Source organism: Cardiocondyla obscurior, linkage group LG01, assembly GCF_019399895.1.
Source record: "Cardiocondyla obscurior isolate alpha-2009 linkage group LG01, Cobs3.1, whole genome shotgun sequence".
Taxonomy (NCBI): Eukaryota; Metazoa; Arthropoda; class Insecta; order Hymenoptera; family Formicidae; genus Cardiocondyla; species Cardiocondyla obscurior.
Window position 1 is genome coordinate 977,843 of NC_091864.1, and position 15,752 is coordinate 993,594.

The following is a 15,752-nucleotide window of genomic DNA, read 5'->3' on the forward strand; positions in this document are numbered from 1 at the left end:
GAATTTAAACCGCGTAAATCTATAGTAGAAAGTATTTTTGACATAAAATTAATAATATTACATTTTTTTACGGAGAAAAATAATACAAATGAAAAAAATAGCGACGAGCAAGATATGACGCGCAAAGGTAGCATTATTTCAAATCAGCGATGCAAACTAAAAGCACAATGACTCCGTCGAGACATTATTCGAGCGCGTTTTGCGAACCGTCTCGCGACTATTCTGCATACTGTGAGATGCGATAAGAGAACACTTATCTGCGACGGGAGATGCAATTCCGTTCCATCTGGGGGAAGCCTTTCGCCTTTATTTTCGCGCTTTGTGACGATCCACGTGTCGCAATGGTTGCCGATAAGTATTCATAAAATCGCGATGTCGGCGGATGCTGCGGGATGCTGCAACGGCGAGCTTGTTCTCCCATCGAAACGCAGAGAGCGCGGAGGATGCTGCCACGCGCGCGCACGTGTGTGTTACGTATGTGTGCACGTGTTCGTGTGGGGGTGCGCGCGCGTTTCTTCGCAAGTAGGTCAATCGAAGAAGCGATACGTCGGCAGTGAGTTTCCATTTTCACGAAGCTGGGCTTCGATTACGCTCGCCGCCACAATTAGCGGCGACACAAATGACGATTTCTACAATTGAAAGGGAAGGAAAAAAAAAAAAAAAAAATCTACGCCCGAACGGTTCATCCCCTCTGCCCACCCTTTTCCTGAAGGGGCAGCTTCGCGATCAAACAGCCGCTAATGGCATCGATGCAAATAATGTACACTGAAGGGTCTTCCTTTTTCACAATATTATTTTTCAAGTTCTTTGATCAATTTGAAGTCACATTTTCATTATCGGAAATGTCAAAGAAAGATATTACCACCGTGGCCTTTCGGTTGTTTGCTTCACCTGAAATTAAAAATTTAATTAGCGGTACATTGTGCTTCCTGAAGTACATGTTAGTTAAGGACCTTCCCTCAATCATTCAATAATTCAAGAACTGCGATCCATCTTTCAGAAAAAGAAAAAAAAAACGGGATTAAAAATGAGTTATAATTACTATCGCCTGAAATGTCGTTAGTTAAAATTAAATTAAAACAGTACACAAAGCTAAATTACATTATATACCTATTTCCTTAGTATACTTTTATTACTTTCGATCTCTCTGTCATTTGAGTGAAAATTAAAGCTTATGCTTCCGATCGTTTATTCTTACGAGATTACCCTCGAGTCTTGAGTATAAGAGGGAGTCGCGAAGCAATGCAATTATTTTGCGAAAACATTGTCCTTAAAAGCCGTGAATTATTTTTGTTTCACCAAGCCGCCTTGTTTCAGCCGCAGAAACGGCGGGTATTAATTGCCGCACCCGGTGAAAAGACGGAGAAGGCCAAAGGGAAAGACGAGATGTAACTCTTTAACCGGGAGACGCGTAATTAAATCGTTCCACGATGCTCCTAGGCTTTAATCGCGAGGTGTAATTTTTCAGCGCTTTCCTCTCACGGAAAATCGAGCCTTTTAATCACCGCGGAGTATTCTTCCTAGGTCCGTTTGCGTGCGGAAATGAAAATTTCGCCGAGCACCTAATTGGTTGCCACACTTCGACGTTTTTACGGCACGCGCCTTCGTGTCCGCGACTTTTTTTTTTCTCCGCTGGAATAATTAGAAATGCCGAGAATTCCTCCATTATCAGACGCTGGAACAATCGAAAGAAAGTTCTCATAACAGAACTATCGTGTTTCCCATCCGTTTAAAACGTTTACTTTGTCTAGCAAGCAGTTTTTTTTTTTTTTTTTTTTTTTAATGCCTTTTCTTGCATTATTTTCTCATTTTTAATTTTCACTTGTACTCTGTTCTCTTATTCCGTCTTGCGTTCCATCCGTATCAAGCGCGCAACGTTCATTTATACCGCCGCGCTGTCTTTTTATATTACATTTCTTTTTAAAGAAAAGTCTTTCCAGGCGCCCTAAGAAATTTTATTAACCGAGTGAGATAAATTTACCTTGCTATCTTTACCCACATCTATTTCTGTAGCGCTCTTTATTTTTTTTTATCGCGCGCACGAGCAACAATTTTTGTCGGTGTGTTCAGGTATCGGCCCTGAGAGTGACCGAGGGCGAAAAAGGGCTGAAAGTTTAGCGGATTGCCCCAGTTTTCCCAAAGAGCGGCGGCGGCGGCGGCGGCGGCGGCGATGGTGATGGTGATGGTGACTATGACGGTGGTGCTACGAGGCGGTGGTGAAAAGAGGGTTGCGACGCGGGGCTGCAGCGCGCGCTAGACAGAGTCAGCTTATTTCTATCGATCCTGACGATAGTTCGCAGCGGCCGCCTCGGCGGCGCGGCGCATGGCGACATGACGCGGCGCGGCGCGACGGCGGCCACCCTATGCTCCGCGGCCTTTAATCTGTCGCGACGTCCCCGACCGACGTCGGAACACCGCCGTCGGTTCGTGGTCGAAAGAGAACGCGGGGTGAGAGAAAGTCAGCTACATCGTCGCGTCAGCTGGTCCGCGAGACCGCGCGTTGTTTCGCCCGCGTCCCTCGTCTCTTCCGCCGCTTATCGTCGGCCGCGCTTCCGCTTCCGAGATCGATCAGCATCCGCGATCGCTATCAACGCCGACGCGCTGCAATCCGGGACGTCCGATCCGCGCTGACCATCGACGAGAGCCCACCGGCGACGAAGGCACCGCTCCCTCGGCGATCATCCCTCCGCAGCAGTGTTACGTCATCGCACCCCGTCGTGCGGCGCTGCGGAGGAACAGGTGTTGCGAGTAGATCGAGGGTGAGCCGTCTTCTCCCGCTCGTCGGGATTAATCGCGCCCCGTTCGTTGTGGCCGGTGGATGAAAACTCGGGCGCAGTGAGGGAGTGAGTCCTGAACCGACGTTGCGCTTGTTTCGCGATACCGAGTGCATTATTGACGTCTAGACACACGTGATACTGGACCGCGCAAGACGTTACCCTCGTTGTTTATTTCGATGATGAAATGGGAAGAATGGAGTGCCCTGGGATCGGGAGACGCGCTTCAAATGGTACGGAGGAGTATAATGCCGTCGGTATACATATTGCATTAGGCGGAATCGTGCGTTACTCTTGTGCCGTGAAACGGGAAAACGAAGAATGATTTAAGGGTTGTCGATTACGTAAACAATAGCTCGCGCGATTAATGCGCAATCTTACGAAAACTAAAACATTGACAAATAGATAAAGAAGATATCCACGCACAGATTATTCAGTTCGTATACGATAAAAATTACGTAAGTGATCCACGAATACTCGTACGAATTTTATAATTAAATGTGCGAATATAAAAGAATCGTGTAATTTTATAAGAATTATGGGCAAAATTACGCCAGCTTTTATATTCGCGCGATTAATTCCTCGCAACTGTTATTTGTGTAAGCTCACGGAATTTTCAGTTAAATTTTTCGCTATCCCTTTCACCTTTATCGATGCACGAGTTTCCCTGCACAAGTATCGCGAGGTGCCGCGATTTCGCAAAGAGCGACTCGCCGCTCTTATTCCACCCTTAACGTGTCGTGCAACATTATTCCCGTGACCCGTTTCCTGCGGCGACGTGCCCGTCCGCGAAAGGGGGTCGACACGCATCCGCGAGTACGCGTAATTAAAGCTTGGAATCGGGAGCGCACGATAATGCACCGCGGGCAGTTAGCAACACGCGTCGACGTCGACGCGCGTGTCCGACTGGCGGAAACGCGTGCTGCAAGCGTCTACGCACATCCGGCGCGCATTCTCTTCCACCACACGGAAATGCAGGTGAATCCCCCGTTTACTCTCCCGTTCAACCCGAACGAATCGCAACGAGGGATTGCGACGATCGCATGCCGATCCGGCGGCACGTACAATCACCGAGCGGTCTCATAAATAATTATTATCAATGGCCAATAAATTGCATACGTAAATGCGACGAATTAAACGCACGGCGAGAAACGCGGGGAAGGGAGATAAAAATTTTTATTGACCCTAGGCGACGCTTATGTGTATTATGAGAACGCGAGCACGTGGATTAGTATCCTGGCGACTCGGTCACCTCGATGCGTAAGCGCTTACGTAAGGACATTTCATTGATCGACGCGCTTTTGCGTCACGCTCGTGCTGTTTATACGAATTCATATACGGCCGCTATTATTGCGCCGCCGGCATTCGTCATTTGTGATATCTAAAAATAATTTCTTTTTCTCTTTTGTTAGTAGATAGATAGCAGTGTACACTGTAGAAAAGTTCCGTGTGATCCATTCACTATGCAGACGTAAAATTGCGATGTAACATACGGTAAATTTGCTCGAATAATAGTCGTATTTTATTATTGACTATGCGAATATTAAGGAAAAAAATTATGTAACTTTATTAAATTTACGTTGCATGATTTTTTTTTTTTTAATTAATACAAATATTAAAGAATTTTGTACAGCTGTTATTCGCGTGAATTTACCAATTCTTTTATTCGTGATTATTCGCACAGGTACTTGCGTCATGCGTCTCGTTACGGCGAAGTGCTTTAAATTCGCGATAACTGTGCGGTGTGATGACACGAATTTCCCGACGAAATCTTGTAATTAACGTGATAATCGCACCTATAAGAATCGTAGAAATTTGCATTTTGATTCGCGATTAAAATGCGAACGCGTTGACATGCAGAACGTACCTGAGCACGCAAACCTTAATTCTGGAATATCCACACGCTCGTCTATGATTTATGAATATTTATAAATCAATTTGTTCTCTTGACGCTCTTGGGATTCAGCGGGAGTCTTTATAGGCAACTTTATTTCAGGATATATTTCTACAGAAGCGCATCAAACGGTCGTTGATAATTTTAGTGGCGATTTTACATTACTGGGAATATTTTTATATTAATTAAAAATAATTTCTGTTTTTCTTCTTTTTTTTTCAGAGAAGTGCGTACTGTCGTATTGAATAAAGGCTCTTCTGGCTTGGGCTTCAATATCGTTGGCGGCGAGGATGGCGAAGGCATCTTCATTTCGTTTATTCTAGCCGGAGGCCCGGCCGATCTCAGCGGTGAATTACGCAGAGGCGATCAAATATTGACCGTTAATGGTATCAATCTCCGAACAGCCACTCACGAGGAAGCCGCCGCGGCTCTCAAGGTGAGATCTTCGACCGATACTAAGTTATTAAAAGGAAAAGCCACCCTTTAGGTTTCAGCAGAAAATTATTATCTGAAGAATCAAATTTAATTTACTTGATAAATAAACTTAATTGAATACTAAAATTACTAAAATTCGAATTAAAAACTAATATATCAAAACGCTAAAACGCGATGGTTTTAACATTTCGATGCTTGCAAAATTATTTTCTTCTGAAACATTTTTTCAAGTTGTTCGATAAATATGTACGATTATTTTTATCCATGCGGTATTCAGGGTACTGGCCAAACAGTGACAATCGTGGTGCAATATAAACCGGAGGATTATAACAGATTCGAGGCAAAGATCCAGGATCTTAAACAACAAATCTCGCAACAGAATGTGATGACAGGCACCCTCATGAGGACCTCCCAGAAGAAATCACTTTACGTGAGGTAATTCCGTGAGCGTTTATTACTTTCGTAATTATCTCTCGACGTTCAACGACCTAACGAGTGGAGTCTCGATTTTTATATCACTTCAACACCAATTAGCTCGCGTATCCCCTTAAAAAAAAAAAAAAATGCAAAAATATTTGTTATATATTACATTTTTAAATATACGCGATATGTCGCATATCTTTTAAAATAAACTTTTTTTTTTCCACGGAGATATACATAAAATACGAAAGTTAACATTACAATATTTTTTCTCCGAAGAGCGTTGTTCGATTACGACCCCAATAAAGACGATGGTCTACCAAGCCGCGGTTTGGCGTTCCGTTACGGTGAGATTTTGCACGTCACGAACGCAAGCGATGACGAATGGTGGCAGGCAAGAAGAGTCACTCCGCAGGGTGAAGAAGAAGGTCTGGGTATAATACCCTCGCGCAAGCGATGGGAACGTAAGCAGCGTGCCAGAGACCGCTCTGTCAAATTCCAGGGGCACATGCCGGTCATTCTTGATAAGGTGAGTATGACGGGAATTTCTCAAAGCGGTCCAATTTCTCCGAAAATAATGACGAGCCATATAATACAATGCGAGTTTGTTCGAGAAAGTTCTATAATTACGGATCTTTTATTGTAAAAAATTCCATCAAAAAGACGTATTTATATAAAAATTATTGCTGTTTAAAAAGTATGGATTTTTTTACGAATATAACACTGTTAATTGTATATTTTCTTTAACAAGACATTTTCTGGATATTTTTCGATATCCAGTTTTACTTCTCTTCTCGAAAATATTTGAGATAAACTACTGATGAATCGCAAAATCTGATTAAAGTGATAAAATGATGGATAACGTCATTTTATCGGATAAAAATTAACTATCGGCCTTGTTTCTAAAATTGCTTTCGTAATTTAAACTGTTTTGCAACTTTTTCATGATGCTGAATAATTTGTAATTGAAAAAACCTGTCAATCTGACAATGTTTCATCCAGACTCATTAACGCTAATGAGAAGAGGTGTCTAATTAAATATTCATCATGAACGATAAACACATGACCGTTTCCATTTGCAAATTTGATACAGCTAAAAGAAAGGAACTAATTTCAATTTCGTGTGATATACTTTGCTTCATTACGTTTTTTTTTTCATAAAATACAAATTATAATAAAACAAATTTATTTTATTTACTTTCTTCAACAGTATTTCCTAAACTTGCTTTTTTGTGAATAAATTTATTGGAACGCGAAATTTCGATATGTATATCATATTTGCCAATCGCATCGAGTAAACTTGTTGATTTCAGCAATCAACCTTAGACCGGAAGAAGAAGAACTTCTCGTTTAGTAGGAAGTTCCCGTTCATGAAGAGCAAAGACGATAAGTCCGAGGACGGCTCCGATCAGGAACGTGAGTGTCTAGAATGTGACTGTCACTCCCTTTTCCCCTCATCCTGCACGTTCTGTGCATGTTCTGGCCCATATTTAATGTGTTTTAAATGTTTTTTCTCGCCTATACTTATACCGTGCGATTTAACCACCGAATTACGAAGTTATTCCTCACCCACAAGACACGGGCGGCAATCTTCGCAATCGATTAGTGTTCAATTTTTATTTATAACGAATGCAATATATTATAACTTAAAGTACCGTCAATATTGCAAAAATATTCTTTATCGTCTAATCATAATATTAATAAAGCCGCTTTATCTAGATTTTTTTATACCAGTTATATAAATATTAAATATGTTTACAATTCCTCAATTCTTTATGTAATTACTGTTTTAAAGGGGAATTATTTAAGATGTTGAACGATCACAAAAAGAGGTGAAAAATGGACGTGTAACATAATTTTCCGTGCGAAGATCGAGGATAATTTTTAATCGAGCAAGTATCGACGAGCCCCGATCAGACATGCCCAAGTCCCGAATGAGCTTTTGTGTTTTACAACGTGAAAACGTGACATGTGTTTTGTTTTTGCCTGCTTGTGTAGGAACGCCCACCACACCCGAGAATGAGAACGATCCCACCCGTAAGTATCTTAATTAGACAAGTAATAAGCTCTGTCAATGTGCTTTCGCCATTTCTCACACGCAATGACGCCAGCAGTGGCCCAAGCTTTATTTAAAAGCCACGCCAAAACACGCGACTTGAAGCATAAAATTTCAGCAATTAATTATTACGTTAAAAAGTATTAAAAAATTTTTTTTACCGAAGTAGGTGAATTCTTAATTGCAATACATGTCGGGATAAAAAATTTTTTAATGTAAAATTTTTATTTATTGTATAATAATGGTTTATGACGGAAACTCCGTCTGAGGTCGAACTCAAGTTTTGGCCGGGATTGAATCTCGCAATGTTGCTTCGCGCGCGACATCGCTTGCGGGCGACCACTGTACATCACTTCGCAGTTTCAACGGACTTTATTTGCGTCCTCCGACTTCGCTTGCGCATGCATCCTGCACTTTGAACTTTTCTACCGTGCGCAGAATCTCTAAAACTAACATGCCGACCGACACGCTCTCATTTACGCTCTCGACTCCGCTTCTAATTTTCAGCTTTTCACTATTAGAAATTCGTAGTAGGTAGTCCGTAGTAACGGTCCAGCACGATAGCGATGTTCCTCTCAGCAGTAGCTCGTATTTTTTTTTTCTCTCTATCTCTCTATCTATCTGTTTATCTATCTATCTATCTCTCTATCTCTCTATCTATCTAGTTTTATCTTTTTCTTTCTCTCTCTCTCTCTTTTTTTTTTACCCTTATTTTTTCTTTCTTTCTTTCTTTCTTTTACGAAAGGATAGCGATGCGATAGAAACGCATCCCCATTCATCTCGAAAAATGTATCACGAAGCATATCATCCTCCATCCAGATGCATTCAGCGGTGTTCCGGTAACATTCGAGAAAAAAAAAATCATTTAAAGCGCTAGATGCATGTACGTTGTATTTTCATTGTGCTAGATTGAGAAGAAAATCTCGCTCCTCGAGCGACATGACGCGCAATTCGGCGGATCAGCACGCACGATTCTCAACGCTTAGCTGACGGCGAAAGGAAGAGTGTTACAGAGTCTTGAGTTGCGCACAGCTGATTCTCTCTCTTTCTCTTTTTTTTTTTTTTATTTAATTTTCCTCGTGCTACAAACGCGATGAACTCACAAGCATGGCAAGCGAGACTTTAACGACTGCCCGGCGGTGTCGCGAAATAAAACACTTCGCGGCTACACACGCGACGAGTCTCACGCGTGAACCGTTTCTGCGACTTTTGGTGCAACGGGCTGGTAGCATCCCCCGCAAGAGAATCTAGTTCCGACAATCAAATCACACGGCTTCGAGGCTTCGAATCCGTACGCGCACCGTTTCCTGAATATCTGCAAGCGCACACTCGCATCTTCATGGCTCATCGAAACCTCATATTTCGTGCGTAGCATCCAGAGTCGCGCACGCCACAGTAGGAGAGTCCTCGAAAGTCTAGTGCTTCTAATTAATTCTAGCGATAATTAACGGCCGCTTACTTAGTACGCAACGTATACTGAAATGTATTCAACTTGTTATGTTCTAGCATTCATGCTGTGCTACACCCAGGACGACACTAACACTGAAGGTAATCATGTCTCTCTCTCTTTCTCTCTCTTCTTTCATCGTTCCCACTCTCTTTATCTCTATCTCGCTATCTTCAGTCTCCTCCTCGCTCCTTCAATCTATTTTATCTATTTTTCTCTTTTTTTTTCTCTCACTTTCTGCATACATGTCTCTCCCATACTCTTCCCACATTAAGAAGATTATATTGCCTGGGTCAATCACGGGAGAGGGGGGGAGGGGATAATGATTTTCGGTCGCAAAGTTGTTTCGCACGCGCTTGAATTAATATAAATGGTGTCTCTGAAAGAATTATATCGGTGTTAATTATCGCGCTTTATTATTCGCTACGTTATTGTTTAATATAAAATGTATACGGTTCGATTCTAACATTTATACGGTAGGGAATTCAAACGCAATGTAGCGAGCGCAAATTTGTTGAAAACGCGTAATAATCGCGTTGTAGAATTTATAATTACGATATTTGCGAAACATACCCAATCGAAAGTCTCATCCTCCCCCTCGCTCGTCCACTGTTTTATCTTCACGAGAAATGATCGATCACGCCTGCATTCATTTAGCAGCAATAATTCAGCAAGCAAATATATACGTATGTTGGCCTTTATTATACGTCGCCATGGGCAGCATAGCACACCTATTGTTTAGTTCCAATAGCAGTATACATATTGGGCTTATTCATACAGATTGAAAGGTCAGCACGAAATCTTCATTAATTAATAACGATTCATTTAGTTAAAGCGTATGTATGAGAAGTTTACTCAGGCCTGAAGAATAGGCAGCCTACGCCCGTGAACATTATTATCGATAGAACGATTAATAAAAAATTATATGGTACATTGATAACGGTTGCTGCATTATTAATTCGTAGAAGAAAAAAAAAAAAAAATAAAGGGGGCGGAAGTTTCACATTTTTCGTGTGAAATACTTCTCCGAATAAAAAACGAAATTGACGCCTTACAAATTTGAAATGAGGAGTTTGATTCGGGACTACGTTTGGCAATGTGATTCCGAGTTAAATTCACGGATTCATCACCGAGAGCTCTCGACAGCCCGTTACGAACGCGTTGTCAAACGAGATCTCGCCCTCCGCTCTCTTAGCGACACATTTTAGGACCTTAATCGTCCGATACTCTTCCTCCGTCGCCGCTGTTTATCACTCGCCTTTCATTCATCACGTATTGCCCTTACATCTCTCTATTTTTTTTTTGTCTATCTCTTTTCTCTTTATCTGTTCTCTCTTTTTCTTATTCATTTATCTTGCGCTGCAGGGAGTAGAGAAATTTTGTATCGCGTTCAGCTGCCGTATATGGAGGAACTCACGTTAGTTTATCTGGAAAAGGAGGGCGACGAGCCCGATGATGACTTTAGTAAGTCGTAGCCGAGAGCAAATGTGTGAATCGTAGTGTGAGCGCGCTACGCGCACACCAAGCAGATGTTGTTCTTAGGAAACTAAACTAACGCAGATCGCAGACGATTGTAACCCTGTCGACGGGCGATTATCCCGAATAAAAGAGCATTCGTGAGGGTGAATAACTGAATAATGTTGTTTGCAGTCCGTATGTCAGCTAATCCTTGATGCCGCTCTTTCGGGCTTTCTATTAACACTCTCGCGACTGTACGAATTCGGACTTTACCGCGACTAAGCCAGATAAATATATCTACATAAAATAAATATTAATTTTGAAAATTATACGTACGACGATTGTATAAAGTGCATTATAATTATATTTAAAAGTATCGGCTTTGAAAATAAATTTAATTTAGCCACGAAGAAAGATACGTCGCTGCCTCATCGTGCTTTCGCTATTATTGATTTCACGGTATCTCGTAACGTCGCGAGTTAAAGTAACAATCCGTGGCTCTTCTTTAAATGTATTTCCCAGCGAGAGAAGCTGCGATCGGGATCGAAGAAGCAATCGAGAGTACAACGCCGGTTTAAAACGCCAATGGAGAAGTGTCCATCTACTTCGACAGCCGTTAACTTCCTCCGTGCTTCTCCCGGCGTTAAATTACTGACGAGACGCGCGCAATTGAGACGACCGCGCATCACGATGCCTTCCTCTTTTCCTTCCTGCCACTCTTCGTTCCCTTCTACCGCCGTGATGCTCGTAGGCATTAACAGCAGCAGAACGCAATTAGGGCGCTTAAATAGACGAAAAAAAAAATCGCGCTGCTTCGGAAATTTCGGAGAGAAGCGACGTACTAATATTGAACTGATAACGCGTGATATTGATCACAAATAGCAACCCTAACTTCCCTCTATCTCTCTTTTTCTCTCTCTCTATTTCTTTTTATTTCTCTTTCTCTTCCTCTCTGCCGAGTTCTGGTTTATAGCTGTACATACTAACGACACTTTTGCAACCCTCCATCCCTCCCTCCTTCCTTTCCCAAACCGCTTAAATTTTCTAAGAGGTATAAGCTTGCCTCCTGCTTTCGATTTCGCTCGAACGCTGAGAGCATGCTCGTGACTCGTCCTATAAAAAGAAAAAAATAATAATAAAAAAAAAAAAAAGGAAAAAATGTGTAATTGTCCGAAACGCCAGCGAAGTCAAGTACTCCAAGGTATGCTTGAGATAGCTGAAAGGCTGGTGCGCGCCAATCCATTGATCTGACGTGCCACCAGCCACGAAGTTATTTCAAGTGAGGACCCTTGGCGAACGCATATCGCTCTGTGTGTAACATTGTCCCGCGTCCGTTTCGTGGAAGTGTCAATTAATCAATGCCACCACCGGGAACCGTCGTCGGGGGAGCCTGTCTTTCGGAAGCGGGGTCGGAGGGAAGGCCGCTCGTGGGTCATGTTTGTCCTCTTGAATGACAGTGCTGTCGCTTTTTCTTCCTCCCCTTTTCCCTTCCCTACACGCTGCCTGAGTGGGCGAACTTATACGCCTTGGAGAAGATCGCTCGCGATGACGAGCGAGCGATGACGACAAGCCCCCCCCTCAATCGAGTCCTCTCGGGGGCACGTCGTGGAATCGTCTGTGTACAATTCGATTAAACGATTGCAGGCAGCGAAGAGAACGTGCTCTCGTACGAAGCCGTGCAGCAGCTGACGATACAGTACACGCGTCCCGTTATCGTCCTCGGACCGCTCAAGGACCGCATCAACGACGACCTCATCTCCGAGTTCCCCGATAAATTCGGCAGCTGTGTTCCACGTGAGTTTCTCGATAATCTAACTACTGGCTAACTGGTAAAAGCGTTTTTATTTTTTTTTTTTATTTTTTTTTTTTCCCGCGGCACTATATTGATCATCTTATTTGCCTGCAGACACTACCAGGAGTAGAAGGGAGTACGAAGTGGACGGACGAGATTATCACTTTGTGGCGTCAAGGGAGCAAATGGAGAGAGATATACAGAATCACTTGTTCATAGAAGCTGGACAATATAACGACAATCTTTACGGAACATCCGTCGCGTCTGTGCGGGAAGTGGCTGAAAAAGTATGGGCGTTATTTTAGTAACACGGTAGATCGATTTTATTTCTAGCTGCATCGTATTATATCGAATGTTTTCAGGGCAAGCACTGTATTCTTGATGTAAGTGGGAATGCGATCAAGAGGTTACAAGTAGCGCAACTCTATCCTATTGCCATCTTCATCAAGCCGAAGTCGATCGAGTCTGTTATGTGAGTTTAATCGTTGATTGATTTCTAATGTGAAAAAAAAAAATTCGTTATTTAATTCTGTAAACCTGTGATTTTATAGGGAGATGAACAAAAGGATGACAGAGGAACAGGCCAAGAAAACATACGAACGCGCTCTCAAAATGGAGCAAGAATTTGGTGAATACTTTACTGGTATGTCTCGTTCACATGCTAAAAAAATTATATATGAATTTTACACAGTTAAATAAAATGCAAACATCACGACGAAAGTAGCAATCACTTTCAATATTTGTATTATTTTTACATGATTAATTATATTGTTATTTAATTTTGTAGCCGTCGTTCAAGGAGACACTCCCGAAGAGATTTACGTGAAAGTGAAGGAGGTCATCTCCGAGCAATCAGGACCTAACATCTGGGTTCCCTGCAGGGATCAGCAGCTGTGACGTCCTGCCCCCCACGCTCAGCACGGGCCCAACGCCTGGACCTTGCCACCGAGGCGACAAACTTAATTATTCAAGATAAATATGATTAAGTAATGCTCTAAAATCCTTTCCTAATCCCTCCCTTCCCTCCCATTTCCGATATCCATGTAGCACAAAGTCCCTACTTAAAAACGCGTAACACGATGTAAATCGCCGCGGAGAATTCAAGCCGAAAGAATACTTAAACGATAGGGCATACGATATCACCGACCACTTACCCCGAAGAGAATTGATAAAGTCAATCAGGACGCGCGATTTATTCTCCTTCAGGTTCAAAATCGAAGACGAGAGAGACCGCCGAGAGGGAAACTAGGAAAACTGAGCACGCTCGCTCATAGTATTGAATTTTATCGCGCGACTCGTGTCTCTGATTAAAAAAAAGAAAAAAAAAAGAAAAAAAGAAAAAAAAAGAAAAAGAGCACAGCGGAAAGAATTCGTAACTTTTATCGCATGATTGTCGATTATTCGTGTGTGATTGTCCCTAATTTTATTCATTAACCTCGCGAAATATTTTAGAAGCGTTGTACAATTGCTCGAGAAGATTAGATCGGCGTAAGTCGAGTTGGCGTGCAACTCGGTAGGGTTCTCTCGAGCTTGACCGAGCTATCAGTTGCGAAATGTAAACGCTTTTTCAGTCACGCTCGAGCGTGGTATTTTTTAATGTACTTAAGCGCAATTAGCGCACCGAGAACGTCGAGCGAATTCGACGAACTCGATGGGAAAGGGGTAATCACGGGATAAGAGGGAAAACCGTAGTCCCAACGACGTTGTGTATGTGTTAATGAACCTTTACAGGATTAAAACAAAAAAAAAAAAAGAAACAGTAAAAAAGAAAAAGCTGAAAAAAAGGGAAAAGAAACCTCACAGGACAAATCTTTAGATGCTAGATACACATAACGATATATAATGTTTTGTACAGCTAGATAACTAAGCCAGTAACTGGGTTATGTGCAACATTATATTTGTGGAATGGGCGATGCGAGTAAAAAAACACGAGAGAGAGAGAGAGAGAGAGAGAGAGAGAGTAAGAGCAAAAAAACGCTATTGTAATTTAAATATCATTACTAAATTATTATAGTAGGTATTATTGTAAATATATATTATATAAATATATATACATACTCGCGTGTATTGAAGCGGAGGAGCGTAGTAGGTAAAGTTGAAGATCGAAAAAAAATATATAGAAGAGCCTGGTGAGGTTTTTCTTATATGTGTCTCGGCCACACGATGTCGCACAGTCTCGTGACGAGATAAAGAATTACCGCGCCGATCGTAGGTGTATGCCGCTCCTTCGTATCTTAAAATATAGTTCTTGGCACCGGATCAGCAGTTGCCGCTGATCGAACGTGAGGTCTAGTTCGCACGGGAATTTTCAGTGCATTCGGCTGAGGAGGAATCACGCTCGACAACGTACTTATGATACTGCGAGCGAGTCGCGGAAGGCGCGAGTAGACAAAACTGTGGCGATTCGAAAAGACAAGATGCAGGCTTCGACGAACAAACGGAAATTCGTCGATGAGCTCACGGTTCAAAACGCGGCTTGCTTGGCCTTTGCTCGTTCCTTAAGCTGCAAGTTTGCAATACCACTGCGCGCAACGCTTTTGTCTGCTTGCACCTTCCGTTTCTGTGGCGTTGATCACGCGCGATTATTGACTCTCCCAGTGTAACACAAGCGAAATATCGAATTGTTGCAAACACGAGGTGTCATGACGATAATTTAATTGTAATATAACCGTGTTGTTGATGTCGTGATATGAATACGCAAGTCGCGACCACGAGAGACAATGATGACGATGATTATAATGATGATGATGATGACGCTGATGATCGTAATGATGTAGCCGACGTATGCGGATGCGACACGCGACGATCACTCTGTCGCCTGAAATAGAGCCGAACGTTTTCTTTTCCTTATTTCGTAGTAACGTTCACTCGCGGGGAATCGCGCGGACACGCTTTCGGGCTATTATTTTCCTACCGCGAGTCCTAGATTATTAATTAAGCGCGATTATCATACGAGATAGAACGAGGTACGAAGCAACGAGCTTCGGCTTGTGCCTGAAAGACAGAGGGCCTGGCTTCGCCGAGTTGAAAGATATCTGTCTCGATGTAAAAGACCGTATATAAAGAGAATAATTATCGCAGACACCTATTATACACCTCTATAGTCTATTTAATAATATTACTTATTAAATTGTCAATCTCATGTTCACCTTGTTTCATCGTTTCTAAATAGTTAATAAACGTTTTACCAATTTTACTACTGGTGGTCTGTACATCCCCTAACCATTTCTCTGGTATTCACCTTCCGCAAAACGTGCAAAATTTTACGATAAAGTTATACTAATACGGCATTAATTAATAAAAATAAAATAACATTTTTTTTTAATTAAAAACAATGTACTTTTACATTTGAATATTTAATGCAGTGTGTAAGATTCAAAATCAACGCTAAATAAAAATCATGTCATAACTTATTTTTCACTTTTAATATTTGCATTTTCTGTTAAATATAAAAGAAGAAATAAAGTTTCAGCAAA

The 15,752-nt window shown here is 42.0% G+C and overlaps 1 protein-coding gene across 11 annotated transcripts in view; it reads left to right on the forward strand.

Moving 5' to 3' along the window:
• Positions 1–15,472, forward strand: part of Dlg1 (discs large 1) — a 298,681-nt gene extending 283,209 nt beyond the window's left edge. For 5 of the 11 annotated variants that reach the window (XM_070654195.1, XM_070654211.1, XM_070654203.1 and 2 more), the window contains 12 exons: positions 4,891–5,104; positions 5,381–5,538; positions 5,803–6,052; positions 6,837–6,939; positions 7,522–7,560; positions 9,086–9,127; positions 10,392–10,490; positions 12,129–12,278; positions 12,391–12,563; positions 12,639–12,748; positions 12,828–12,919; positions 13,064–15,472. In XM_070654195.1, coding sequence (XP_070510296.1) covers positions 4,891–5,104; positions 5,381–5,538; positions 5,803–6,052; positions 6,837–6,939; positions 7,522–7,560; positions 9,086–9,127; positions 10,392–10,490; positions 12,129–12,278; positions 12,391–12,563; positions 12,639–12,748; positions 12,828–12,919; positions 13,064–13,173 — 1,540 coding nt within the window. In that variant the 3' untranslated portion in view covers positions 13,174–15,472. The remainder of the gene's footprint in view (positions 1–4,890; positions 5,105–5,380; positions 5,539–5,802; positions 6,053–6,836; positions 6,940–7,521; positions 7,561–9,085; positions 9,128–10,391; positions 10,491–12,128; positions 12,279–12,390; positions 12,564–12,638; positions 12,749–12,827; positions 12,920–13,063) is intronic. The other 6 variants (XM_070654229.1, XM_070654237.1, XM_070654221.1 and 3 more) reach the window with 5 other exon arrangements.
• Positions 15,473–15,752: the final 280 nt, after the last annotated feature.